We start from the raw sequence: 26,850 nt of genomic DNA on the forward strand, positions 1-26,850 counted from the left end.
AGTTCTCATCTTCTTCATGACTAAACTTTAGATTACACACACGCACACACCCAGAACACCACATCAGCAGCAGCAGCAGCAACTACCACCATGTCTTCCTCCTCTGCCCGCCTGCAATTCATCCTCGAGCTGCCTGCCGCCGACCGTACGGGCTCCCAAGCCCAAGACCAAGCCACCGCAACCCCAGCAGCAACGACAGCAGCACTAGCACCAGCACCAGCACCTACCCCCGCCCTCCCAGACCTCAGCCTCTGGGCCAAAATCGACATCCTGCATGGCCAGCTGCTGCCCCGAGTCGTCCGCCACGCCACGGCCGCCATCGCCGCGCACGACGAGCGCATGGAGCTGCTGAGCCGAGCCGAGGCGACAATGCCAGCGACAATGACAGTAAACCCGGTGCGTGAAGAAGCGCTGGTGGAGATGGCGCGGGGGGAGTTGGAGACGTTTTGGCGGAGGTTGGAGGCGGTTCGTGCCGAAGGAGACGAGGAGGAGGCGAGGACGAAAGGAAAGTTTGAGGAGCTGAAGGCGTTGGGGCTGGCGTTGGCGGCGGAGGAGAAGGTTTGGGGAGAGCGGAAGAGTTTGGTGGTGGAGTGGATGGATGGGTGGGAAGATGAGATGGAGAAGCGGGTTGAGGGAGAGGAGGATGGAGACGAGAGTCATCAGGAGGAGGACGAAGATGATGGCGACGATGAGGTGTACTTCTTCGCCGGGGAGTGAAGACTGCGCTCGCTCGCTCGCTCATTCGTCGATGACGGTGAATGATAGGCTCGGGTGACGAGTCCCGCCATAATGAAGAGCGTAAAATGCGATTATGGATCTGAGAAATAGAATAAGACTGTTCACCAACGATTTGACCCGTGTGTAGTGCGAATCTGGATGTCAACCGGGTCGGTCGGGAAATAGTAGAATTGAGAACGGCTGGATTGCTGTATCAAGCGGTATCCTACCTGTTCGCTCAGTGTGAATGTGGTAGCATGCTCATTCATGGTCCCGTGATCCTGTAATATCACTCGCTTGTATCCATCGCAAGACTCCTCGCATTAATTCAAAATGTTGAGAGGTTGTGATTACCGTCTCGCTGCTGTACAAGAAATGGGCAGCCAATGCTTCAGACAAAATGGGATCGTCGAGCTTGTAGTCCAAGTCCCCCAATCCATAGACAGCTTCTTTAATGGTAATAATGGGATGAACCAGATGCCCATCCTGATGGGTCCCCATTCCGAGGGTACCTTTCCAGGCCGTTCAACCGAGATGCTGACAGCTTGCCTCTTGCGGGCGTCTTTTTTCCTCAGCGCAGTAAGGTCTTAGCTGCTCCTGTTAAGGCCAACACGCCCCCAGGAGCTCCAGTCCATCCGTGGAAGATGATTTGTTGTGAAAATGTACATCAAGTCCGATGACTAAATTTCACTCGATTAGTGGCTTTTTGACACTGCCGACAATGGCCACACCCAGGGCAGCAAGGGCATTATGGTCGCTAGCACGTATTATGGTGGCGAGCGGCAGCATCGGGTTGTCGGCATTGACATGTGCAGCGTCCTTCGCTGCTTGTTCAATTGCTTCCATTTCAGCTTTGCATCCAGCGTGATCAAGTGGACACACAACAATGGGCTGCTTCAGGACAATATCTTTCGCTCCCGTCAAAGAAGCCTGGTAGAAGTTAGCATTGGCTAGAAGGCGGCAAACGGTCTCGAAGGGAATTTAACCTTTATCGTCAGGTAGTATTCGACCTTGTACAGCCCAGCCGTGGTTGTAAAGCCGCTGACTCCGTACATAGGGAATCTATCTTTGGACCTGGGTAAAAGTCCATCGCTATCCCTTGGGTCGGTAGATGGAAAGATAAAGCCCATATTGGTGAAATAGCCTCCTTCTGGTAATTTGATGCCGACCTGCTCAGTCCGCCGCTGCAAGGACCGAGCAACTCGCTTGGGCTCGTCGCCTTCGTGGTTGTAGATGACTTCCTCGTCGACCGAGATCTCGATCTTTTTGATCGTCACTTTCTTCGCCTTGCTAAGCCAGTCCGGATTTGGCGATAGTTTGATGTAGACACTGACGGGGTCATTTGGGCCGTACGACCATCGTGGAAGAGAGATGCCCAGAGTCACCAAATGGTCTGTCACACGTTCTGCCGCTTCTGGACGATTGTACATGCCGAAGGTGGAAAGAGTGTCGTATCGAGTGATGGGCACCGGAAATTGCATCTTCTTCTGATCTCCATTTCCGTAGCCGATACTCACCACCAGCTCGTAGTATGTCTCAGCGGTGCGCGACTTCAGCTGTAGACTTGCTGGGGGTAGGCGACGATGTGTCTCTTGTCCTCCCCTTCCAAATGGGATGAATATCACGAAAGGAAGGTCCATGAACATGATCTCCTCAAAGGGTTTATTGGCCTGACACCTGTAGAGCAGCATCTCTTTTCCCACCGTTTCTGTCGACTCCTTCCTGGGCGCAGCCAGATGCTTCTTCGCCATCGAGTCGGCATGGGGGTGAATGCTCTCCTTGCGCTGGAGAGATATGGTGACAATGGCGATATTGACGGCACTACTGATGCCATGAAGAGGCCGTATTTCGACGGTTCCTTCAATGCGAGGCTACAGATGTCAGCGTGGGACAGGCGCAAGGCTACAATTGGGCTTACTAGCGTCGCAGAGATACCCGGGTATCCAACCAGATAGTTTGTATTTGGGCGACCACTCACTCGCACGAATGCGGCCATATCTTTGAAGGCGGCGCGACGAGGTTGTGGTCATCAGAGGCGGGCCGGGGCGGTGTCGCTAGGGTGAGGCTCGTGTGTGATTTTATGGCGGGCAAAGGTGGGCTGCAGCGTGATCTTGCGAAGCCCATAGAGACTGAGGAGCAGTGACGCTGTCACATAGGTGATCGGACGGGTAGTGTACAGGAGTGTCTTTGTTCTCGTGTGAGCTCGTGGGCCGCCTCGTGTTGTCGTTGACGTCGGCGGAGATGAAAGTGGATATGCTGGCAATGCGCACCCAGTCAGGTCTCAAGTCTCAGTACAGGCAACGATGGGCTCTGTAAATGCTGTTTCGGTTCAGATGGTACGGATTGTGAATGCTGTCATAATCATGGGTGTCTGAACTGCGCGGCGTAAGCTGAGACTGCGGTGTTGATGAGTAGTGAACCTTGATCGGGGACGGTTACGGGCACTCGGACAAGGCAAGCGTTTTGGCGTGGGCGTTGGCGCCCGCCCGGAGTCCTTGAGCTTGACAGAAACGTCAGTGTAAGGCCACTATTGGCCCCCAATAGATCCGTCTGGTCGAAGGGCTAGGCTCGATGGATTATTGCCCAAGTCTTCACAGTAATGCTCAGAAAGCATGATGTCTTGATGAGATATCTACCTTGTGCGTATTGTGTACGTGTCATGTCAGCGCATTCCCTACTGGCGCGACGACTCGCTATCATCTGAGCCTTGTCTTGTCTATCTCTCCAGCACCTGCTGGTTTTTGTGTAACCATTCGACGAATCATCACAGACTTCTGCTTGCGTGACGCCAGACTCGGCCATTCGCCACCAGTGCACTCCCAGAGGGCTGGTGAGGTCCTCCATTGTCTCAGACATCTGTCGTTGCAAGGTCTAGGCCACCCTATAGTGCCGTGGTCGGTGTCAGTCCAGACTCGCTGTATCCTGAGATTCACAAGTGTTTCCCCACACCTTGGAATGATGACTATGCAACGGTGCGATACGTTCGCTTGCTTGGAGCGCCCACTTCCAGCATGGCCTTGGGCGCGTTGTGCGGGCTGTAAAATTGTATCATGTCGACCCAGCATCGCCTCGCTCAGCTTGCCACCGGGTTTGCATGGACTGTCACTCGCTCTACTATGACTTTCTCACTTTTGGGCCGGTACTTTTTGTCGACCTCAATGCCTTCGATGTTGTCCAGGGTGCCGCCTTCTTCGGCGCCTGCGATGACTCGGCCGAACACGGTATTTTTGCCGTCGAGGTGGGCAGCTTCCTTGAAAGTGATGAAGAACTGGCTGCCATTCGTAGCAGGACCCTTGTTTGCCATAGAGACCATGCCTCTGCTGCTATGGCGCAAGGCTGGTACCTTGATCTCGTCATCAAAGTACTCGCCCCATATCGAGGTGCCGCCTTTCTGAATCGGTGTCTCTGGTGTGTTGCGAGGCGAGAGCGACGTATCTCCGCCCTGGGCCATGAATTCCGGAATTATGCGGTGAAATGGCGTACCGTTGTATGCTCCGGACGCACAGAGGGCCAGGAAGTTTTCGGCGGTCTGCGGCACAGACTCGCAAAAGACCTCGATCTTCAAGTCGCCGTGGGTGGTGTGCAGCGTGACTGACATGACGCCTGCGACTCCCTTTGGATACAGTAGTGTACAATTGCATGGGCGTTGACTGCTCGAGCCTGTGAAGAACTTGAAGCATCAAATTGACCCGTTCAAATGACAATGTCCAAAGTTGTAGACGCCTACAAGCATTTCGCCTCAAAGGCCCCACGACGGTTCACCTGTTCCGCCCCCACTCCACACCCCTGCAGTTCGTTGAGTTCCTCCAACGCATGGCACGCATCCGCACTTCGGGCTTCTACCACCCACGCGCTCTTGCCGGATATGACCGCCAGCGTCAGAAAAGGCAGGTTATCATGTTCTAAACACCCCACCATACAAGACCGAGGGACCATCACCCACCCAAGTACCCAACCTGATTGTACATAGTTCTGCCTCTTCCCCAGCAAACTCGTTTTCTTAATTCATACACTCATCATTTGTCGTGACCTTAATCGATCACCAACATGGCTCCGCAGAACTACAAAGAAGTCTCGGCAATCGCACGTAAACGACGAGAAGCCAGTATTGCTGCCTTCTTCCAACCCCCCAAAGTCGAAGAGGCTTCCCTGCCTAACAATCTCACCGAGTATGCCCTCAACTCTGGCTACTATACTAGCGAGGAACGCGCCATCATTGAGACTGAGGCCGAGGACATCCTCAAGAATATCGCCAGCAAAAAATGGACCTCCCACGAGGTGACCAAAGCTTTCTGCAAGGCTTCTGCTTACGCGCAGGAACTCACCAATTGCGTGACCGAAGTGTTATATCCTGAAGCCTTCGAGCGAGCCAAGTATCTCGACGAATATCTAGCCAAGAACGGGAAGACCATTGGCCCTTTACATGGCTTGCCCATTTCTCTCAAGGATTCGTTCATCGTCCCTCCTCATCCAGCCTCCATAGGCATGGCTGCCTATGCCAATCTTAGTACCGATAAGGAGACCTTAATCGTAACCGTATTGCGGGATCTAGGTGCCGTCTTCTATGTGAAGACGAATATTCCCGTGGCCATGTGAGAACCCCTGCGAAGTCTGTGCGAAGTACACATCGACGTGTTCTGCAAGTTGAAGCATGCCGCTTTCGCCTTTTGCACCCTTCTTAGACGATTTTGATGCCGATTACTGACATCTCCGGCCTTAGGATGATGGCAGAGAGCACCAACAATGTCTGGGGTGAGACAAGGAACGCGTTGCACAAAGGGCTTACCCCGGGCGGCTCGTCTGGAGGTGAAGGTGCCTTGATTGCATTCAAAGCATCTCCACTGGGTATTGGTACTGATATTGGCGGGTCAGCATTCACTCTCCACGGCTGATGCCATGGTGTTCGATTTGGAGCACGCTTGCTGACAACTTTTAGATCCATAAGAATCCCGGCAGCATTCTCCCACATATACGGCCTTAAACCATCGTTCGGTCGATATCCTGTATGGGGCGGCAAATCTGGAATACCAGGCCAAGAGTTTATCCTCGCAGTCAATGGACCCATGTCGAGATCTTTGAAAAGCCTTCAACTATATTCAGAAGCCTTGCTTTCCGAACAGGTTGCGCCCTGGAATCTCGACCATAAGTGCTTACCCATCCCCTGGAGAAAGAATGTTTTACCAACAGGTCACAAACTTCGACTTGGTCTGATTGGCAATAACGATGGACTAGTCCATTGTCATCCACCAGTGGAGCGAGCCCTCAATATCACAAAGCAGAAGCTTGAAGCTGCAGGCCACACTGTTATTCCATGGGCACCAAAGGGCCATGACGTTCTGACAAAGAACCTCGTGGCTTCTTTCTTTGACTTGGGCGGATCGGCTATCGTTGATTTACTCAAACCGTACGAGGAACCTATCTTTCCCTCAATGAAAGGATATGAGGTAGCAGCCGAGGCAGGAGAGATTGGCGTGACGAAGATGCGCCAAATGGTGATTAAACGCAACGAGCTGCAGAAGGCTTACCTGGACTACTGGATGAGTGGTGCAGCGGACGGGAAGGGCCCGATCGACGGCATTGTGATGGCTGTTGCGCCACATGCTGCCCCAAGGCTCGGTGGCACGCAGCCTGACCTTTACATCGGGTATACGGGTGTTTGGAATATCCTTGGTAAGTTGCACGTTCACGCAAAGCAATTTCGCAGCTAACAGTTTCAGATTTCGCATCTTGCACTTTTCCTGTCACGTTCGCGGACAAACGCCTCGACAAGCCAAGGGATATGAAAGAGTTCAAGCAGCTCAGCGATATAGATGGGAGGATTCAAGCTGATTACGACCCGGATTTCTACCACGGCGCTCCGGTTGCCCTGCAATGCGTAGGTAAGAGGCTGGAAGAAGAGAAAGTGCTCGAAATGACGGAAGCCATCTCTCAAGCACTCAAGCAGTAGACGAGAAATTGGCGGGAGATAGTGATCACAATACCTTGAGAAATCCCTAGTAGCCTCTGAGCAGTTGTGGCGTGGAAGATGATGCGCTCATGCAAACACTTAAAGAACGCGCCACGTAAATTTCTTGGCGCGTCACGCGGTTGCCATGGACTACGACCAATGTTCAGCCCTATTTCATCATCGACCTTGACTTCAATTTCACGGGCAACCTGACCTCACTCCACCCCGAAATACCGAGAATTCCGCCTCAATAATCTGCAGACGATTACCCTTTGGACTCGAACAAACCTGCAACTCCTCGAGACAGCGCTTCGTCATCGCCATCGCCGTTGTCGTTGCCATCATGGGCACCCAAACCCGCCGCCCCCGCGGAGCCGCCAGACCCCCCTCCGCCCAACAGACCCTCTCCTTCAAGAACGAGTCAGCCAAAGTGACCAAGCCCTCAGCCACTAGGCATAGCGAAGCAAAGACCAAATCCAAGCCACGCCTGTCCGACCCTGCTAAGGAGGAAATCATCGAGAGCATCAGCACTCCGGATCCAGATCCCGTCACAGTCGAGGCCGAAGCAGAGCCAGTCGCCGCTCCGACTCCTCGCAAGAAGAAGCGAGTCTCTGGTGCCAGCAGTGCTGTTGATCCTAGAGAAGTGGAGGCCGAGAAGATCACCGACAACCAGATCAGAAAGTGGTGGGACCAGGAACAAAAGCATCGGGGAGTTCCAGCCAGTATGTCTCCATTCAAACCGTGTTCCTCATCTTCGTTCGCGATCGGCCACCTATCAGGACCTTCCGATCCTGTGCAATGGCCCTCCTCCGCCTCTCTATTTCCATTCAACCCCAGCATTCTTACTAACACCCCACACAGTTCATCAAGAAGCAGTGCCCCTACACGAGAAGATCCTCCGCAACTTCGACCTCTCCGGACAGTACGGCTCATGCATAGGCATCACACGGCTGAATCGCTGGCGGCGTGCCAACAGCCTGGGCCTTTCCCCACCCTTGGAGGTCATGGCGGTGCTGCTTAGAGAAGCTGAAGGCAGCGGTGCTGAAGCACAAACCAGCAAAGCCAAGGGCAAGGGCGCCAAAGGTGCAAAGGCAAGCAGGGCGCAGGGATGTGGCGCGTGGGCGTATATTGACGAGCTGGCTGGCGGTCGAGTCGGGGTTGTCGACGCTTGAACGATGGAGAAGGGAAAGCGACATGGGGGTGTCGCGGCAAGCTTCTGTAGTTTTGCTACCTGAACGGGTGATACGGCGGCTCACGTGATGCCAAACCGAAGTGTATGTGTACAGACGAATATGGCGTTACGGGAAGATAGCTTAGGGCTTTCGGCGGCGGCGAAGCGGCTACGGTCGCCGTACGAGACACAACAGAATGGAGATGGAGGGATCTTGTTCACCTTACAAATACTCATCAGTGAGTGGCTGAGCGGCTACAGTAGCCGTGCTCTAGTGTTAGTAACACGACCCTCCTAAGATTGTAATATGGTTCGAAAGGTTCATTATCATCTCGCTCTCGTGCTAATGTGATATCTACTTCATTTCCGAACGGCCTCGCTATTCGCGGGCCAACCGGTTCCATCGTGAATGACAGACAAACACGCCCGCTTCCGCTGCTTACATTTCCGTCTCAGCGCGACACTAAACAGTCCAGTCGGTCAAAGCAGTCAAAGTCAACGCCCAAATTTTGTTCCGTCAACCGTGTATCATGCAACTTGCGCGCTCTAATACAGTCCACACTGCCCAAGCTGATGCTCAGATCTGTGCAGGTAGGAATCATCTCACCCAGGGATAGAAGTGGTCTTTCAAGCAGTACCGAACTCGGGGATTGTGGTGGTCTTTCCATTCAGGGCCAATGGCACAATGCCGGAAACGTGCATTTCAGGGCCGAAGACGTGCATGTCGAGCTTGAGCTCCTCGCCAACGCCCTTGATGTTCTTGAGACCCTCTTGGTAGTTGGGACCAGCACGACGGACCCAGATCTGGGTGTTATGCTCGTTGAGAACAGGCGCAACTTCTCTCAAGGCGCGGATGACGCCCTTGAAAGTAGAGGCAACATTGGTGAAGTTAGCGATACCACCGCCAATGAAGAGAACCTTGCCTTCGGGGTGGATGGGAGCGCGCAGCATGAGATCGAGGACTGTACGGGCGTAATTGTAGGTCTGGGTTTCTGTAGGCGCACCGGAGTACTCGCCGTAATTGGCGAGCTCGGAGACGAAACCAGCAGAGGCAATGGCATCGGCATAGACGACGGAAGCACCGCCACCGGCGACCAAAGTCCAGATACGGCCAGAAGAGTTGAGAACGGTCAGCTTCAAAGAAGCTCCCGTCTTGGCGTCCATATCTGAGATATACTTCTCCTCCTTGCTCATCTCACGGCCGAAAGGTGCAGGGAAATCGATGGGAGGGCCAACGTCGATGCTGACCTTGCCGTCAGTCTTTACGCCAGGCAGACCAAGAGCAGCAGGTGAGCGAGCAATAGCCCACTTCACACCGCACTCAAAGTCAGCAGTCTGGTCAAGTTTGGCCGCAAGATCAAGGAAGTGGACCTCTGCGGAGGTAGCATCGGCATTGGGAATGACAACCAGGGGGTTGATCTCGAGGTAGGTGAACTGGCAATCGACGTAGACGGAGTAAAGGCGGATGATGAAGTCGAGGAGAACATTGTGTACGCCCTTGGGGACATGCTTGAGCAGAGCCTTGGCCAGCTCGGGGTGAGAAGGGAATTTCTTCAAGTCGACCGGAATCAGAACTTTCTCCGCCTTCTCATCGACATCGCCAACATCGACGCCACCCTCGTGGGTGAACAGAATCCAATCGCCCTGCGAAGTTGTCAGTCAACTGTGCAACGTTGATGGTGGTAATCAGCTTACATCTCGGACTGAGTTGATATTGATATAGTATTCGGTGTCCTGAGGATGAGGCACAAAAGGCTCAACAAGGAACTGTCTGAGATAGCCAGACACGTGCTCAACCTGCTGCTCTTTGCCTGCTCTTTGCTCGATCCAAGCTCTCGCCTCGGGCCAGGTCTTGTTGAGTGCAAGCAGGCCGCTCTTTCCTCTCCTCTTGATCAACTGATCGGGCTTCGCAACGAACTTGGCACCAGGAGCCTTCAGCCACGGGTATGTAGCCTCAGCTTGGTCCAAGATGGCGGAGACCTGCTCGTCTTCCGGGAAGTAGAGAGAGGCCAGCTTCGAAGGAGCATTGTGCTGACCGGTGGCCTTTAGAGGGCTAGGCTTGATTATGGGCGCGCGAGTGAGGTGGTAGTTGATGATGGCCTTGCCATCGGCCTCGAGGATCGACTTAGCAGACATGGTGTGAGAGTGGTGAGGGCGGTGAGATTGGTGGTCTTGTGAAGGCTAAGGAGGGGTAATTTGGGGTTTGGGATTAAAGGAGCAATGCAAAGGAGCAATTGCAGAGGGGAAAAGGTGCGGGAATGAAGCAGTTGCGACGGTGAGGAGTAGCAATGAAATGCTCAAAGGGATGGTGAGGTGATGGCAAGACCAAAAATTGTTGCTGGCTGTTGTTGGTGCAGCGGTGATGGTTGGCTTTCGGAGAGGGTATTGCTCGCCTACTTTTTCGCTGGGTCCCCCGACACCCTATCCAGAACTTGCATGGATTGGGGCAGCGGTGGATCGCTTCCCGTTGTTGGGGGATTGTTTCTTCCGGGCTAAGACTTTACTAACTTAAGCTACGCCAACGCACTTAATTCAGGCACAAAACGCCGCTCGCCGCTCGGAGCTCCCCCGGTGCACTCCCGCCCACCGCCCACTGCCCCTGCTGCACGTATGACGATGAAGGTAGACCCTGGGAGTTTTTGTTGGATGTAACTCTTTAGGCCACAACCCCGAATAATTTTCCCCGATGCTCTGCGGACGAGTAGGGATCGCGCGCGGAGTGAGCTGCACGGGCAGTTCTATACTTACTGCGTACAGCTGTGTACGACAGGTCACAACAGCATTATATAAAATAGTTGCCGAAGAAACCGACTTAGGGTCTCCGAGAAACGCGCTATCGGAGTCCGACCCTTGAAAACTGCGAAATCGCCAGCTATTCGTATCTCGTATTGGAGCCCGCGAGGCATCAGGCCATTCGGAAGCCGCCCAAAGGCATCTCACCGCCTTGCAGGGACAGAACATTGGGGCCGCGTGTTTCCCGTTAAGGTCAAGCTTACCCGGCCCACAACTGAGCTAAACGGAAGTGAGTGCTCAACAGTGCGGGCAATCGTGTGCCCTGCTCCAACTCCTCCGCTACGTTTTTTTCCAGTGTTGGTGCCCCTACAGCAGCATCCAACGGATTATTCTGCACACAGCTGCCTCCTCACCCCTTCACATTCTGCCATCATCGCCGTCTACCCACCTCTTTTCCGACCTCCCAATCATACACCTCCCCATTCTCCCCAAGTGATAGATCAAGTCAATGTAAGCTCAATCCTTCAATCCATCTGCCCCTCGCCCAATTCCACCGCGGACCACTGTATCTCGACAGCAAGACCGGCACAGCAATACAAGATAATTCTTTGCTTCATTCGCTAATACCATGGGCTTGCCAGTCAGAGAGAACTCCCCTGACAATATGCCGTCCACTCTCTCCCCGGCCGCCGCCGCTCAGAACGGTGAGCGAACCAACGGCGCTTCCACCCCCCAGCCTTACTCTGCGAACGACAACATCCGCCGCTTCGATGCTCCCTCAGGCGTCGGCAGCCCTCTTCAAGATATCCTCTTCCACAACAAAACAAGATGCTTCGTCTAGTAAGTCGCCGGCCTGCCGTGCAGATTCGAGACAGTGATTAACACCACACAGTGGCATGCAGCCCAAAGCTGTCCAGGGTATGCTCGACTTTGACTTCATCTGCAAGCGTACCACACCCTCCGTGGCTGGTATAATCTACACTTTCGGCGGCCAGTTCGTCAGCAAGATGTACTGGGGCACCAGCGAGACCCTCCTCCCCGTCTACCAATCCGTAGACAAGGCCTTCGAGAAACACCCCGATGTCGACACAATCGTAAACTTTGCGTCCTCTCGCTCTGTCTACACCTCCACTATGGAGCTTATGGAAATCCCTCAGGTCCGCTCCATTGCCATCATCGCCGAAGGTGTGCCTGAGCGACGTGCCCGTGAGATTATGGTTACCGCCAAGGAGAAGGGCATCACAATCATTGGCCCCGCGACTGTCGGTGGCATCAAGCCTGGTGCGTACAAGATTGGTAACACTGGCGGTATGATGGACAACATCGTTGCCTCCAAATTGTACCGCAAGGGTTCCGTTGGCTACGTCTCCAAGTCTGGTGGTATGTCCAACGAGCTCAACAACATCATTTCTCAGAACACCGATGGCGTGTACGAGGGCATCGCCATTGGCGGTGACCGATATCCTGGCACATCCTTTATTGATCATCTCCTCAGATACCAGGCCGACCCTGAGTGCAAGATTCTCATGCTGCTCGGTGAGGTTGGTGGTGTCGAGGAGTATCGCGTCATTGAGGCTGTGAAGAAGGGCATCATCACCAAGCCCATTGTCGCTTGGGCCATTGGTACTTGTGCCGGCATGTTCAAGACCGAGGTTCAATTTGGACATGCGGGTGCTTCCGCCAACTCGCAGCTCGAGACCGCCATGGTCAAGAACCAGTCTATGAAGGAGGCAGGTTTCTTTGTCCCAGATACATTCGAGGACATGCCCGCTACTCTAGCTCAGGTCTATCAGAAGCTTGTCAAGCAGGGCATCGTCAAGCCCGCGCCCGAGCCAATTCCTCCCAAGATTCCCATCGACTACGCCTGGGCCCAGGAGCTAGGGCTCATCCGAAAGCCTGCTGCCTTTATTTCTACTATCTCCGATGACAGAGGTCAGGAGCTCCTGTACGCCGGCATGCCTATCTCCGATGTTTTCAAAGAGGATATCGGTATTGGCGGTGTCATGTCTCTGCTTTGGTTCCGCCGCCGTCTACCCAGCTATGCCAGCAAGTTCCTCGAAATGGTTCTCATGTTGACTGCCGACCACGGTCCAGCTGTGTCCGGCGCCATGAACACCATCATTACCACACGTGCCGGCAAGGACTTGATCTCCTCCTTGGTCGCTGGTCTTTTGACCATCGGTTCCCGATTCGGTGGTGCCCTCGATGGCGCTGCTGAAGAGTTCACTAAGGCATTCGACAAGGGCTGGTCGCCAAGAGAATTCGTCGACACCATGCGCAAAGAGAACAAGCTCATCCCAGGTATTGGTCACCGTGTCAAGTCCCGCAACAACCCCGATCTCCGTGTCGAGCTCGTCAAGGAGTTCGTGATCAAGAACTTCCCATCCCACAAGCTTCTCGACTACGCCGTTGCCGTCGAGACTGTCACCACTTCCAAGAAGGACAACCTTATTCTGAACGTTGACGGCTGCATAGCTGTGTGCTTCGTTGACCTGCTCCGCAACTGCGGTGCTTTCTCTCCTGAGGAAGCCGAGGACTACCTACGCATGGGTGTTCTCAACGGTCTCTTCGTTCTTGGCCGATCCATTGGTCTGATTGCCCACTTCTTGGACCAGAAGCGTCTCAGGACTGGCCTGTACCGTCATCCTTGGGATGATATCGTAAGTCTAAATGCAGTACCCCGTTTTGAGACATTAGCTGACCTGATCTTCAGACCTACCTTCTTCCTCAGCTCGCAAAGGGCGGCCTTGGCAACGAGGGCAGAGTCGAGGTCAACGCCGCATAAGGCGTTTACAACTCTGTCATTCTTTGTACGCACGGTAGTAAGATACAGCATTGGTAGGGGCTTTTGGCGTTGCTTCGGCAGTGTTTGTCACTGCTCGTTTGACGGGATTTTCTAGCGGGCAAGCAGATCAAAAAGACTTGATGAAAGCGATGGAGGTAGCCCGGTTTGGGCTGCTGATGTGCACATGTAGCGCTAGGACGTAGACTTTATCACGTAAGTGAACGGTTGATTGGCTACGGCCATCGACAGACAGTCAGAGAATGTAATCCTTCACGATCTGCTGCTGCTGCGATGTAATGCTTGTGTCGAAAGAGTACCCAAGCTAGGATCGCTCGTCAACTCTTGGCATTTCGGGGGCTTCAGCCTCGTCTCAACAGCCGCGAGAAAGTGGAAGGGGTGAGAGGAAAATTCGAAAAGCGCAAACAGGAACGGTAGACGGTTGCCTCATGGACGCCTCATCTCGTATCATTCACTCGACGTATTCTTTCCCCGATCGAGTTACTTCTGTAGCATAACCACTGTTGCATGTTATCAATCGGCCGGCGTACAGTCACCGCCCGCCAGCCTATCGCAACGTGCATACGCCCAGTCACTCAACTCTGTTGGTGACCTCTGGCAGGTGATCCCACAGCTCCTCGTCGTCGAGGATAGACTTGTCGACGACCCGGTCCTCCTTGACTGCCTTGACGACCTTGTCGCGCAGGCGAGACTTGTCCTTGAGAACCTCGCTTCTCTCGCGCTCGAGGCTCTTCCGCGCCTGCTTGTATTTATCGATCTCGCGCGCCAGAGCAGCCCGCTCGTTGCTGTAGCGCGACTTGATCTTGTCTTCGACGACTTTGGCGTCGTACGCTTTCTCAATGACGTTGCTGTTGAGAAGGAAACGTTAGTGGCTCGTCTGAGGTCGTGATATGGGGTGAACTTACTTGAACCAGTGCTTGATTTGCGGGCGCACTTGGTCAGGGTCGACGGCACGTCCGAGGTCGGGAAACACGTAGTCGAGAACTACCATGGTCGGTATTGTCAGACAAATGGCCGAGATATGAAGTAGCTGGAAGTATTTTGTTCGAGAAGGGAACTTACTGTAGGTGCTTCGCTGGACGGTGGGCTCACCTTCCTTCAAGGTCCCATCCTTGAGCGCCTTGTTCACATCAGGTAGCTTGAGATCGCGGGATGCATAGTCGACCATAGCCCACTCGCCAATCATGGTATGGCCATCGGGATGATCGACGACATGTACGCCTTTCTTTCCACGAAGTTGGTTGGACATGATTATTCGTTGATTAGAGTAGTGTTTGTTCTTGAATTGGAGACTGGTGCCTGCTGTGAGGAAGGACGTTGGATGAAAGGAAAAGGTGCAATAATGTTCTGCAAACACAAAAGGCGGCGGTAAGCTGTGTGGCAACCAGTGGCGCTAAACGCTTTTCGGAGGAAGCCGCCGCAGAGGGCGGCACCTTGATCCGGAGGACAAGTTTGCACTTTGTGGATGATGACACACCCTGCTTCTGCACTCTGCTTCACCCAGTATGTGAGATCAAGCATCTCACGCCAGTAGGACCTTGAGCAAAGCCAGCCTCCTCATCCGATGACCCCATTCTCAATGATGGCGTATGCTGGGGGACTTTGACATGGTCGATAAGATCGTAGTGAGGCTGAAGGCATGAGGATGGAAGCGAGGCCCACCCGTTGAATCCCAAAGGCGTGTCGATACTGCCACAACAGACAGTGATGATGTCGACGAGCCTGAAGTCATGTGTCTAGTCTTGCTTGCAGCCTTGCAGAGAACGCGGCCATACGCCGATGGTCAGTCAGGTCAAGAGAAGCCAACATCACGCGCCAGTGCCTCACCTAGGTGACCCGTTGGCTGATGAGTTGGAAAGGCAGAGGCTTTTAGCCGTACGGCATGTCAGGACCATGCTGTTGTTTCGGAAACGTGTTCTGGTAGCCTTGCCACCGCAACCTAAGATAGATACTCAACCGATGTCGCGCCATCACCCGAGGCGGTCTCGAGCGGTATCTCAGGAACATTGATACGGTTTGTTGATCGAACGTCGATGCATGTAAACCATATCGCCGTTAGAAAACCGTTCCTGACATTAGCTTCGTACGACATTGCTACCAAGAAGGTTGGGACTCCCGGTTATTAAATCCCATCTGACTCCATTTCCAATTGTTTAGGCCCCAACCGCATGGCTACGGGGCGTAGAGAGCACGTAGCCTATTCTGTGCTGCTGAGGAGAGTTCATCAGACGACTAAGGACCTAAGGTTGAGCAGATTTCGAACGCCACAGAGATCGATTTCATGAGCAAAGTCTCGAATCTTGCCAAGGTCTTCCTCTGTAAACAGTGTTGTAAGATCTTAGACATTATTGACGGTCGAGATAGTAATCTGTCGATGGCCTGAGGTTGAAAAAGAGCCGCGAGTCTTCATCGCACGTGATCGTGACGTCATTGAAACGCGCTTCGACCCGACGCGTTCGCGACCGAACTTAAGCAAGACTGTCTTCCATCCCCAGGATATCCCATACTTTGCTTTGCTCGGTCTGTCCCTGTTAGATGCACAGCCCCTCGCAGGATCTCAAATGCCTGTCTGAACGCCAGTCACCGCGACCCTCTTCGACTATCGATCAGAAACCATAGAACCAGCTTCGATTACAGTCCGTTCTGACCCTCTCTCCCTTCGGGGATCATTGTGCAGTTCAACTTCCCCACAGTTTCCCAGCATTTGTTTAGCTCTCACGGGCCTCCGCTGCCTTCCTCTTCACCACCGCTCGAGCCTCATAGCACGGTCTCATAGAGCACCGGTGGGAGGGTCCCAAGCGCAGCGGTAGGGCATTTGTTGGAACTTAACCCTAAGATTGCTGTCGGTCTAACAGTTTCGCGGTCCTGTTGTCTCACCTTCGGCGGGTCCGATCGCGTTCCCTTGTGCTGGACCTGTTGCGGCAGAAAGGCGCAAGAAGGATTGGTCGGGCTCAAGGAGGCAGAGGCGTCCAGAGCTCTCCGGGGCAGTGAAAGACGGTTCTACCATGCGTCACAATGATAAGAGTCCAATCCGGACCACGCGTCGGTGTTCCTAAGCTGGGCATAATACTTGATCACATACGAGATGTTTCCAATGTTTTGGACGTGGGCGGTTAGTACGAAAAAGCGGAGATGCATGCAACTGAGTGTGCGACAAGTGTGGTTCAGAGCTCGAAGTGTTGGCTCACACGTGGATACGGACGTCTTTGATGGCCTCGCTTACAATCCTCTGACCAGAACATGCTTCGTGCAGCATATGTCAGGTTGTATAGCGTTGCCATTGCTTCTGTCCTCTCACAACCATGGCCCTCTTCGGCTGCTCCAGCCTGCCACATCTTCAACAATACTCAAGCATGCAGCGACATGATGCCACTCCTCTTCACCTCCACCATCGACTCACACCGCATTACAGCGGCAGTCCACCATTGAGACGCGCATCAGTCACCCGACACTTGTTGCGTACCTCCTCCGGAGGATCTCGATCAGCCGCGTCAATCGCTGCCTTCATGTTTGTCACGGAGTCCCCAGCGAGCGCCGATTACAGTGCGTGGCTTGGTCAATTACGGCCCTGATGCGTACGGTGCCCCCATTTCGGTGGGAAGAGGGTGATTTTTACGGATGTCATTTGTGCGCCCTGCCTGCAAGATGGCAAATGCTCTTCGAATTTGCCGCAAGGCATAAAGGAAGCAGAAACTAAAGTCTTGTCCCCGAGGTTGCTGCACCACACATGAGAGCGTTGGTCGGAATGGAGCTGGCGTGAGAAGTCTATGGCGGAAGCTCGATGCTGGAAAGGTCTGTGGGAGGCGTTCATGCGGCTTTGGGTGATGAAGGTGAGAAGGTCATGGTCAACATACACCCTGGCGAGGAAGTCTAGGAATTGGGGGCGACGATCAGCTTCAGTCAATATTCGCCGGCATTCAAAGACCGCCCGAAGGCCTTCTTGGCCGGATCAGCTCCCAAACGTGCGACATGGGTACGTCCAAACCCGGAGCCCGCTACACTATACACAATTTGCAAGATTCTGCCATCAGCCAACGACACTAGAATCTGTGATCTGCTCGTCAGTGGGAGGGGTCGGACTCTGGACTAAGGCCCAAGCATTGCTGCATGGGACCACCAAGTGCTCAAGACGGGACTTCTCAATAGAGGGGATCAAAGCTTTGTGCTTGTCTGTTCTTGCTCCTTGCCATGCACAGTGTGTAAGCTTTGGTTCGGGATCTGGCTCGGCCAGCTGACTCGAACACGATATTCGCCCGTCTCCTGGCCGGCAAGCATCTCCGGTTGTGGTTGAGGTGCTGGCGTTTGCGAAAGGTGGGCCGTACGTTTGGTTTCTGGTATCGGTCCATAAATGTGCAATACGGTGGCTTGGTGCTCGGACGGAGTTGACCACAGCGGTGGTCCCAGCTGCTCTTGGTTGCTTCCAGGCTCCAGGAGCAGCAGATCTGCCTTTTTATAAGTATCCCTATGCCGGAGTTGTGCTGAAATCGCTAATATGGAACAGGTAAGCAGCGCTTTCTGCGGTCGCACGCCAACTGTCTTTGTTCTGTTACTTCGTAGTCCGATGCTCGAGGCACGATGAAGCTACGGAGTCGTAAGCTGAATGACTCTTCTGCGAATAGTCTGAAGTTATTGCTGCGTACTTATGCGAACTCTGAAGAACAAACCCCAGACCGCGAGTTGAATTGTGTACTTTTTCGTATGTTCTGAATAAATTCAGCCTGCTAATAGCCTTTGGGCTGGTGATATCTTATACCTGTGCTTCCTGTCTCACGGGCAATCTCCACGTTACTGACATCGAATGACTCGTCCTATCCCAGACGGTTCCCTCGGCCAGCAGCGATACATATCTCAACACCGTCGAGCTCACCGAACCGGCGTCGCAGGTTGATGTGCAGTTCGTCCATCAAGCTGACTTGCCAAAACACGATGACTGTGTACTAGACATCTGCTTTGTCGACATTGACGCTCAAATTCAATTGTTCAGAGAGCTGAGGTGATGGGAATCTCGTAACTGCATCCTGGATCTCATCAGAGCCTCCTCGAATATCCCCGTTCCAAGTCAGCGCCGGGTCGTGAACGGCTCTATATACTATTACAAGACGGAGTACGTGACGTACGTCGTTGCAGGCGTTGCATTGCGGAATGGAGTACCGGCATATAGCCCAATCTGGGGTCGATGCAATCGCAGTGCAATCCTCGGTGCGCCCCTAGCTGCTCCGGTACTCAAGATGGGACGTTTGCTTCCAAGGCGAGTTCTGTCGTCCGCGTGCAATGTCGATAGAGACAGGTTCGAATGATTGATGTGCAGGCATCTCGTACCTATGTAGCGCAGGACCCCGAGAACTCGCAGAGAGGCCGGATTCGTCCAAAGTTTGATGTCTACCCTGATGGTATGTAGTCTTCATGACTGATCTGTATCTTCGCATTTCCTTCGCGTTCAACACCAGAAAAAACGGCTGTACCGAGAAGTCAGATCGCTCATATGACGCCCGTAAAGGTGCGTCCTGGCCACGGCAAAATACACACATTTTGACACTCAGAGGTATTTCTTGTATTCTACTCGAACGCGATGAGGAAGAGAGGAAGTTCTTCATTGCCCGGGGCAAGAGCCGGAAGCCAACAGCCGGAAGCTGGAAACGTTCCACTGCGGATATACTGGCTTTGTTTACATTGTATTTTGCTGCGGTGTGGGAAGCGGAAGAAGTCTAAATCGCGAAGGTGTATATCGACGTATGAACCTCAAAACCCCGCTATGCATTGCTATCAGCCTATCGTACCGTCCATGTCTCGTTTCCAGTCATACATTCATAGCCTCGTTTGTTGTTGCGAGGGTGTGTGTTTAGGTGCCTTGAACGCGCATGGGTCATATTCAGGCAGCTTTTTCTCCCACTTTCCCAGCTGCCCCGGGTCATGTCCCCACACACACCCCCAAACATGCGCACACAAGGCATCCGTCGTTTCCTTCTCTCCCCTCTCTGCTCCCTCCCTGTCCTGAATGCTTCCTGTTTCGATTTTGTTGGGGAAGCGGTCTGGAAGAGGCTCACAGGCCCTCAATCACGATCCCCACCGCAGCCAGACTGGCGCGGTCCTCATCCAGTTCCTTCTTCGTGATCAGGCGGTTGGTGCCCTGCTGGTTGTAGTCGTGCTTGCGGCCGCTGTGCATGGCGCCCTTTTTGCCCACGCCGCTCCAGCCGTAGGCGCCCATGCGGCGGTGCTTTTCCACCAGATCGTGGTAGGCGCGGATTCCGGCTTTCTGCTTCTTGGTGAGCTCTGGAAGTGCTACGCCGGGCTCGGGAGTGTCGGGGACTATGGGTGTGGGTGGGTCGGAAGCGGGAGGGGTGACCGGCGGCGTTTTCAGTTGAACGTTTGCTTGAGATTGTGCCTGGTCTGTGCTCTGCGGCTCGTTGGTCGTTCCAGATACTTCTGTGGTGGCGACTTTTGGGGCGGGGGATTTCGTGGAAGAGCGGCGGTCGCTGGCGAGGGAGGGCTTGCTCTTGTCCGCGATGTTTGATGCCATCTCGTTCGTGTAGGAGGCTTGTGTGCCCCTCGTAGCCGTCAGATTCTGGACGTACTCAACGTATTGAGCTGTTGGCTTGGGGTTTGAACGAAGAGAAGGCATGTCGGCTGGTTTTTTCCGGTGTCGAAGCAGGTTGGTGGCTTCTGTGGAGGTATGACCCCTTAAGCAGTCGCTTGAAGCAGTGGTTCGTATCCACAACTGGCCGATGTGTTGGGAGTTCTGTACAGTATGTTATGAGAGATTGCAGAGGAACTAGCCGTAGCAAGGGCAGCTTTATAGTCTTGCTAGAAAGAGTACCTGTCCTGGCAATGTGCACATCATAGCAGAAGCTGGAAGATTAAACTCAGAGCTGCGCGAGGATTCACGGCAGAGCTCGTTGGGTAGCATAATTTTCAGTGACATTAGGGGTCACTGCCGGTATAACGCCGTCGGGAGTACCTCAGCGGCTAGGCTCTCATCAATTGTACCAAAGTTTGCATCGATATCGAAACCTAATTATCGCGAGCTTGAGGACCTGCTTCACGGCCTCTGGACCGCCTTTCAATACGACTTCCTGACATGCATCGTGCTCTTTCTCTTGTTTTCGACCTCGACAGAAATAAGATTCACTCAAGTGCAACATTCACTTACCTTGCTTCATTCAAGGGCTTATTGGTCAGATTTTTTTTGCTTCTCCCTCCCTCATTCATAATCAGGATGGAGCACGCATGTAGCAGTGACGCGCCACGACGTCTCGATGGCGTAGCTCGCACAAGCGAGATGGACTTGCTCCCTTCTCGAAACAGGTCATACATTCTTGCCGACTTGGACCAGCAGCAGAGGTCGGAAAGCCCAGTCTTGGTCTCGAGACTTTCAGACAGTAGTGCTTCTTCACAATCACAGTCGGAGGAGCGTCAGCAGGACGAAGAGCTGTCGGAAAACCAGCAGAGTCAGCGGTCGTTTCGCCTGCTCGCCAGCGACAAAGGTAGCGACAACCCCTTCTTCAGACAGGAGGCGACCGCGACGCAACAGAGCAAGCCAGCGTCGAGAAAAGACAACTCTCACTCACGCTTGGCAACAAAGTCCAAGAAGACGAATGCTCTGAGGACGATAGACAGCCAGACATTGTTCAACAGGCTGTCAACGGCAGCAAAGATCGAGGCTGAGCAGACAGTCAACGGCACAGGAAACGCAACTCACGATGCGATGGTCTTGGACATGCTCAGAGACCTGCCCTCGAAGCGGGGTCGCAAACTTCGCAAGAGTGCGCATCAGTGAAGCCGGAAATTGTTTTGCGCTTCTGCTCCAGCTCGTTGGCAAAAGCTCGGCTCAGACGGCGACAGCGAGGGGTACAAACACCGAAGACAACTGTGAGTGAATGAAAAACACGATAGGCTCTTGCTGTGTCTCGTCATCCCTCCAGAGACCTCTACTTACACATGTTTGGCTTGATAGCAGATCGGGAACATTCACTTCCATGCATGAAGTGACATTAGACTCCAGGGTACAAGCGTGACCTGATCCTCCGGATATCATATCCACATGGCACGGACCAATAGTGCCACCTCTACCACATCCGCCAAATTGACATGATCCTGGATACCTCGATGATCGCGAACAGAAGCAACTCACTTCCTGCTCCTCGTCGCTCTCCAGTGAAGGCCCATGGCTGAGCCACGTGTCAGATACCACGTCCCAGAAAGGCGTGCCGGAGCGTCGACGCCTCGTTGATCGTGACGTAGAACAAAGTCTAACTGAGACAACCGATTGGGACACTCCGCAGGAAGAAAGCGAGCAGATTGACACAATGAACTGCCCTATATAACTGGCGGCCGCGACCCCTGCCAGCATAAGCATTTCCAAGCACTACAAGCACCACAAGCATCCCTTACCAAGAAACACCATTTATTTACCTCACCAACATCACAGCCGCCATGTCCAGCCACCGCACCGACTCCATAGCCTACTCCTCCTCCGCCACCGACCCCACCGCCACAGCCAACATGCCCTCCAACCAGCCCAGCACCAGCGACGATCACGGCCGCCGTACCTCCCTCTCCGCACGAAGCCCCGCCTCCCAACACCCAGCCCGCGACGTGTCGGAGCCCGTCAACCCCGCCACGGACAGCGCGCCACTCAAGGCGCACCACCGGCCCTCGATCCAGGGCGACGGCCACCAGGGCCTCGAGGGCGACACGACGATCCGGCGCGCGAGTCTGAGTCAGAACGCGCCGGGGAAGGCGGGCGAGGTGGGCGAGGCGGCGGTTGGCGCGTTGGGGTTTGGTGGGAGTGCGGTGGAGAGGCCGAAGGAGAATCGGGGGCTGGGGGAGAAGATTGTGGCTTTTCTGGGGACGTGATAGGAGGGTTGAGGGAGGGGGAAGTGGTAATGGTGGTGTCAATGGTTGGGTCAAATTGCGTGCTTGGTGGTTGATCGCCAGGACTCCTGAAGGTGCAAGAGGGAAGGGTCAACTTGTTGCGTGCTGGAGACCAGGTCTTCGATTCGCGTACCAGAACGGGCGTGGGTACATGTATATGTATCATTGTAGTTCAACATTATCCCCTGTCAGCAGGTCCACACGCCAACTTCGCCGTTCCTGCGGCCTTCGACCATGTAGCCATCCTTGAGCCTGACCTGCTCGACAATGCTGGTCTTGGGGTCATTCATTCGCTCTTCCACGCTGATGCCGGTACCGACGCCGCAGTCCCAGTGGCGACCGTCGGTCTTGTCGTATACTTTGACGACATCCTCGCTGGCGGTAGACACGATGTGGCGGGTATCGAACATCATACTGGTAATTGGATTGTCGTATGCATAGGCGTCGTAAATTGTGCCGGTGCGAAGGTCCCAAATCTGCTGTGCATTAATGTCTGCTTAAAGCGTTGGACTCCAATGGGGAACTTACTCTGATCGATCGATCCATGCTACCCGTAACGAGGTGCGTCTCGTTGAACTGCAGGCACGTGACTGGTCCCGTGTGTCCGACAAGACTGCGGTGCACTTGGCCCGATCTGAGATCCCAAAGGCGGACCATGCCGTCTGCGGTGCCACAAGCCAAAGCTGCGTCAAAAACTTGCAGAGCACCTACAAAGTCAGCATTGGCGTCCGATGCTCTCCCTGTAGGTCGCCACTGGGCGTCTGCGCCGTTCATCGTGGCTGTGGCTTGTGCCGCAGCCCACAGTACATCCAGTGTCTGCACACATCGGCCCTTGACTAGGTCCCATTGCCGTAGGGTCTTGTCCGCGGACCCAGACACGAGTGTGTCACCACGCAGATGGAGTGCGGTAACTTCGTCGATATGGGCTTCAAGTGTTGTAAGTGGACAGTCCGCCATTGCATCAGGTGGAGGCGGAGGAGGTTCATCTTCTCCTTCATTGCCGAAGCCCAACGCTGCCTCTTCGTCCTCCTCCTCAGCTTTGTCCGGATCATCGTAGCTGGACTTGTGTTCGTGAGGCTCATATTTCGCTTGGGACAAGTCCCACAACCTGATGGTAGCGTCCAAACTGCCTGTGGCAACGATGTTGTCTTCTACTTGAAGACACCTGACAGACGCGGTGTGGCCTTCGAGAAAACCCATGCATCGCCCAAGGTTAAGATCCCAGACTCTGACGGTGTCATCCAGAGCAGCTGTGACCATAGTACCGAACGGCATATCGAAATCTAGAGCAGTCACAACATCGTTATGGGCGGGAATGGTCTTAAGATTCGTTCCAGATTCGAGATGCTCATGCAAGACTGGCATAGACTTCCGCTTCGTGTATTTCGGACGGCGCTTGCTCTTGGGTGATACCGATGACGGCAACTTCTGGTAGATCGACTCGGACATGAATGACGAGCCCTCTGGCGAATCTGGAGTGACAGGCCTCGACCGAGTCGTATCATCCCCGGCGGCCTCAGCTTGTGCGTCCTGCTCCTCTTGCATATCCTCGATGCTGATGTCCAACTCCTGTAGCTCCTTTTCGACATCACCTTCTTCATCCTCCAGATTGGCGAGCCTCTCCAGCACTATCCGGCGCATATTGTTAAGGTTGGCGACCTTGTTGTCAATTTCTCTTATTTCGGTGGCACACAGGTTCTTCCGGATGGCCATCATCTCTAGTCTATGATTGGTGTTGTTGCGCCTTTTCTTCAGCCCTTGAAGGGTTGGAGGACCATCTTCTTCAATATCGCCGGCTCCTAATAGCTTCTGTTGCTTTGAGCTCCGCCGGCGGTGGCCCTTTCTATGCTCGTTCCCGCTCTCTGGCATCGAAGCCTGGAAGCCTTGGAATAAGGAATACGTATTGTCATCGTCGGGAATGTTTGTGAGCTGCTCGTCGGGAATGAAAGTCAGTGCTCGGTGTGCGATCTCGGATGTGGACACTCTCGCTCGTATGAGCTCGGACGGGGCTTGCTGTGTGAAAGAGAAGACCGAGCGCTGCAGGGCCGGTCGGCGCATAGTTCGAGATATACTGCTCATAGCTGAATGATAGTGTGGAGTGGAATCTTCGCCCATGAGTTGGCCTGCGGTAGCCGTCACCTTTCTCCCAAAGGCTTCGAGATTCCGCGTCTGCTCCATGTGTCAGTCTAGCTACGCCTATAGGAACATGGTCTGCCGCACATCAAGGACTGTTCCCAAGACCGAGGTGTCCTCGTCGCCGCCATCGAAGCTGGGTCTGGCCTGGGAAGCATTGCGACTATGCGATGCCGAGCCAGCCATGCGGCGGATTAGTGGCTACAGAAGCCCCGCAATGAACAATTGGTGCGCGTGGACAGAACCAGGAGGACGCGATACGTGTGGTCGCGTGCGTGGATGTTGCAGGTGATCGTGTATGCAGACGATGAAAGCTGGGGTGGAGAATTGCGGGTACGCGAGACCGCGGCGATTCTGGCGGTTCAACTGTTTCTGCGATAGAGTGACGTACCGGAAATCCGCCCCGAACGAACCTCACAAGCGGCCCGCGCACCTCTTCACTTCTCACTCATTAGGCTACCCTCGTCACAGTCCGGTCTTCGGACCTCTTTCACTCCTTTCTTACTGATCATCAGGTCCTACGAATCTAGCCTTCCACTTTGCAGTGGTCAATTCTGCTGCCAGCCAGCTCTAGACGGATGGGATTCCTGGACGAAGCCATGGACACAGCCATTGACCTTTCGGACGCCTCCAAGGCGCTGGATCTTGCCAACATTCGCTTCCAATTGATGTGAGTCTATAGAAGAGGGCTCTTGAGCCAGACTGACCGACATCCTAACCAGTCGCCTTGAGGACACCATCATATTCCACCTCATTGAGCGAGTCCAATTTCCTTTGAACCCCGCCATCTACGATGCACAAGACCTCCCGATCCCTTGTAGCAACCTCGCTCTACCTGCCAACATCTCGCTTTTAGATCACATCCTGTCCGAGACCGAGCGACTACATTCAAGCGTTCGCCGCTACGACTCCCCGGACGAGTACCCTTTCTTCCCACAGACGTTACAGCGGCCCATGCTTGAACCTCTCAAGTATCCCAGGATTCTGCATGACAATGTTGTCAACGTCAACGACACAATCAAGGACAAGTATACCAAGCAGATTCTGCCGGAGGCATGCCGTGATTTTGGACGCAAGGATAGAGGTGCGGCCAAGGAGAACTATGGTAGTGCAGCTGTCTGCGATGTCAACTGCCTCCACGCCCTGAGTCGCAGAATCCATTTCGGCAAGTTCGTCGCGGAGAGCAAGTTCCAGAAAGAGACCGATCGCTTCGTCAGATTGATCAAGGCCGAGGACCGCAATGGCATCGACGAGGCTATTACTGACGCCAAGGTGGAACAGAAGGTCCTTGAGAGATTGCTCCTGAAGGCCAAGACATATGGAACAGACCCGTCTGTTAAAGGAGACGAGAATGTGAGTAAGATCGACGTGGATGCCGTGGTTAGGATGTACAAAGAAGTTGTCATCCCACTGACCAAAGTCGTCGAGGTCGAATATCTTATGCAGAGACTAAAAGGTACCCAGTGGGAGTAGCCTAGGCCGAAGGTTTGAGGTAGTCGGCCACAGCATTCACAGCGTCCTTGAATTTAGAGGCCTCGATAAGGATGGCATGGCCCTGCGGCTTGATGCCCATCTCCTGGAAAGCACGTTTCGAATCCGACTGGCCTTCATCTCGCTTCGTAGCATAATCGAATCCACCGGCGCACAGCGCGTGCTTTTCAAAGACCTCATCTTCGGGGTGAAAATACATGATCTCGAAGGCACCGCCTGCTCCTTTCTGCTTCTTTTTGGGCCGATCGTCTTCAATGTCAAGCTTAGACTGGATTTCCGTGTACGTCTTGGACACAATGAGATAGTGGGTGAAGTTGTACGGCTCCTTCTCCCGAAGCGCCCATTCGACCTCCTCCAGCAGCATGGTATACATGGGCGGCACGACCTCTGAAGGACAATTGATAAGCCGATCCGTCAGGATGAGCCCAATGGCTGGCGTTGGCGATTGCGAGAAAAGATTACCCAACTGGGCAAGATGAGGATTAGATGCTGCTCGTGACTTGAGATACTGAATCAACTGCGCCATGAAGGACTTTTCAGCATGCGCTTGCAAGTTAAGGACCGACAAGAAAGCGTAAGCATCTGTATCCTGCCCATCAACCTTGACGGTCGACCCAAGCAACGGCTGACCCAGAATCAGATCCGTGATAGCCGAGATGTCGAGCTTCTGAGCGTCAACGTCGAAGAGTTGACTGAGCAGCGACTTGATGCCATGGAAATCGAGCTCTTGCGGATCAAACCATTCGAATTCGACATTGAGCATGTCGAAGTCCTACAATCATTAATCCTGAGTCGTGGGACCGAAGTACGCTTGCCTTACCTCATCACCGCTTTCTTCCTCGTCTTCGTTGCCCGCATTGGCCATGACCTGGTCACCTAGGTCCGATTTTCGTTTGCTCATCTTTGTGCCGGGGTAGTAAGCCTTGGAGTTCTGCCTTAAGTGGTTTTCTACAACACAAGAAAAGCGCCATCTAGAACTTTTTT

At 53.8% G+C, this 26,850-nt stretch overlaps 13 protein-coding genes across 13 annotated transcripts; 6 read left to right on the forward strand and 7 right to left on the reverse strand.

Annotated features, from left to right (window-relative positions):
* Positions 1-90: 90 nt before the first annotated feature.
* On the forward strand, positions 91-717 carry HMPREF1541_10087 (uncharacterized protein; the record flags this gene model as incomplete). Its single annotated transcript, XM_008714758.1, has 1 exon — positions 91-717. One exon carries the CDS (start codon positions 91-93, stop codon positions 715-717), a length of 627 nt encoding a protein of 208 aa, XP_008712980.1.
* A 687-nt stretch (positions 718-1,404) lies between these two features.
* Positions 1,405-2,713, reverse strand: HMPREF1541_10088 (uncharacterized protein; the record flags this gene model as incomplete). The annotated part of the gene is made up of 3 exons (XM_008714759.1): positions 1,405-1,647; positions 1,704-2,588; positions 2,636-2,713. 3 exons carry the CDS (start codon positions 2,711-2,713, stop codon positions 1,405-1,407), a joined length of 1,206 nt encoding a protein of 401 aa, XP_008712981.1.
* Positions 2,714-3,790: 1,077 nt separating this feature from the next.
* HMPREF1541_10089 (uncharacterized protein) lies at positions 3,791-4,315 on the reverse strand (the record flags this gene model as incomplete). Its single annotated transcript, XM_008714760.1, has 1 exon — positions 3,791-4,315. The coding sequence occupies one exon, from the start codon at positions 4,313-4,315 to the stop codon at positions 3,791-3,793; it is 525 nt and encodes a 174-aa protein (XP_008712982.1).
* A 449-nt stretch (positions 4,316-4,764) lies between these two features.
* On the forward strand, positions 4,765-6,664 carry HMPREF1541_10090 (uncharacterized protein; the record flags this gene model as incomplete). The annotated part of the gene is made up of 4 exons (XM_008714761.1): positions 4,765-5,309; positions 5,438-5,584; positions 5,654-6,387; positions 6,429-6,664. 4 exons carry the CDS (start codon positions 4,765-4,767, stop codon positions 6,662-6,664), a joined length of 1,662 nt encoding a protein of 553 aa, XP_008712983.1.
* A 343-nt stretch (positions 6,665-7,007) lies between these two features.
* Positions 7,008-7,836, forward strand: HMPREF1541_10091 (uncharacterized protein; the record flags this gene model as incomplete). The annotated part of the gene is made up of 2 exons (XM_008714762.1): positions 7,008-7,386; positions 7,526-7,836. The coding sequence occupies 2 exons, from the start codon at positions 7,008-7,010 to the stop codon at positions 7,834-7,836; spliced, it is 690 nt and encodes a 229-aa protein (XP_008712984.1).
* Positions 7,837-8,462: 626 nt separating this feature from the next.
* HMPREF1541_10092 (uncharacterized protein) lies at positions 8,463-9,971 on the reverse strand (the record flags this gene model as incomplete). The annotated part of the gene is made up of 2 exons (XM_008714763.1): positions 8,463-9,479; positions 9,531-9,971. 2 exons carry the CDS (start codon positions 9,969-9,971, stop codon positions 8,463-8,465), a joined length of 1,458 nt encoding a protein of 485 aa, XP_008712985.1.
* A 1,261-nt stretch (positions 9,972-11,232) lies between these two features.
* Positions 11,233-13,353, forward strand: HMPREF1541_10093 (ATP-citrate synthase subunit 1; the record flags this gene model as incomplete). The annotated part of the gene is made up of 3 exons (XM_008714764.1): positions 11,233-11,408; positions 11,461-13,228; positions 13,282-13,353. The coding sequence occupies 3 exons, from the start codon at positions 11,233-11,235 to the stop codon at positions 13,351-13,353; spliced, it is 2,016 nt and encodes a 671-aa protein (XP_008712986.1).
* Positions 13,354-13,942: 589 nt separating this feature from the next.
* HMPREF1541_10094 (uncharacterized protein) lies at positions 13,943-14,620 on the reverse strand (the record flags this gene model as incomplete). Its single annotated transcript, XM_008714765.1, has 2 exons — positions 13,943-14,219; positions 14,277-14,620. The coding sequence occupies 2 exons, from the start codon at positions 14,618-14,620 to the stop codon at positions 13,943-13,945; spliced, it is 621 nt and encodes a 206-aa protein (XP_008712987.1).
* Positions 14,621-19,411: 4,791 nt separating this feature from the next.
* On the reverse strand, positions 19,412-19,990 carry HMPREF1541_10095 (uncharacterized protein; the record flags this gene model as incomplete). Its single annotated transcript, XM_008714766.1, has 1 exon — positions 19,412-19,990. One exon carries the CDS (start codon positions 19,988-19,990, stop codon positions 19,412-19,414), a length of 579 nt encoding a protein of 192 aa, XP_008712988.1.
* Positions 19,991-21,801: 1,811 nt separating this feature from the next.
* On the forward strand, positions 21,802-22,224 carry HMPREF1541_10096 (uncharacterized protein; the record flags this gene model as incomplete). The annotated part of the gene is made up of 1 exon (XM_008714767.1): positions 21,802-22,224. The coding sequence occupies one exon, from the start codon at positions 21,802-21,804 to the stop codon at positions 22,222-22,224; it is 423 nt and encodes a 140-aa protein (XP_008712989.1).
* Positions 22,225-22,430: 206 nt separating this feature from the next.
* HMPREF1541_10097 (uncharacterized protein) lies at positions 22,431-24,561 on the reverse strand (the record flags this gene model as incomplete). The annotated part of the gene is made up of 3 exons (XM_008714768.1): positions 22,431-22,718; positions 22,771-24,411; positions 24,463-24,561. 3 exons carry the CDS (start codon positions 24,559-24,561, stop codon positions 22,431-22,433), a joined length of 2,028 nt encoding a protein of 675 aa, XP_008712990.1.
* A 413-nt stretch (positions 24,562-24,974) lies between these two features.
* On the forward strand, positions 24,975-25,848 carry HMPREF1541_10098 (chorismate mutase; the record flags this gene model as incomplete). Its single annotated transcript, XM_008714769.1, has 2 exons — positions 24,975-25,045; positions 25,098-25,848. 2 exons carry the CDS (start codon positions 24,975-24,977, stop codon positions 25,846-25,848), a joined length of 822 nt encoding a protein of 273 aa, XP_008712991.1.
* Position 25,849: 1 nt separating this feature from the next.
* On the reverse strand, positions 25,850-26,767 carry HMPREF1541_10099 (uncharacterized protein; the record flags this gene model as incomplete). The annotated part of the gene is made up of 2 exons (XM_008714770.1): positions 25,850-26,638; positions 26,687-26,767. The coding sequence occupies 2 exons, from the start codon at positions 26,765-26,767 to the stop codon at positions 25,850-25,852; spliced, it is 870 nt and encodes a 289-aa protein (XP_008712992.1).
* Positions 26,768-26,850: the final 83 nt, after the last annotated feature.

The sequence above is a fragment of the Cyphellophora europaea genome, assembly GCF_000365145.1.
Source record: "Cyphellophora europaea CBS 101466 unplaced genomic scaffold supercont1.11, whole genome shotgun sequence".
Classification (NCBI taxonomy): domain Eukaryota; kingdom Fungi; phylum Ascomycota; class Eurotiomycetes; order Chaetothyriales; family Cyphellophoraceae; genus Cyphellophora; species Cyphellophora europaea.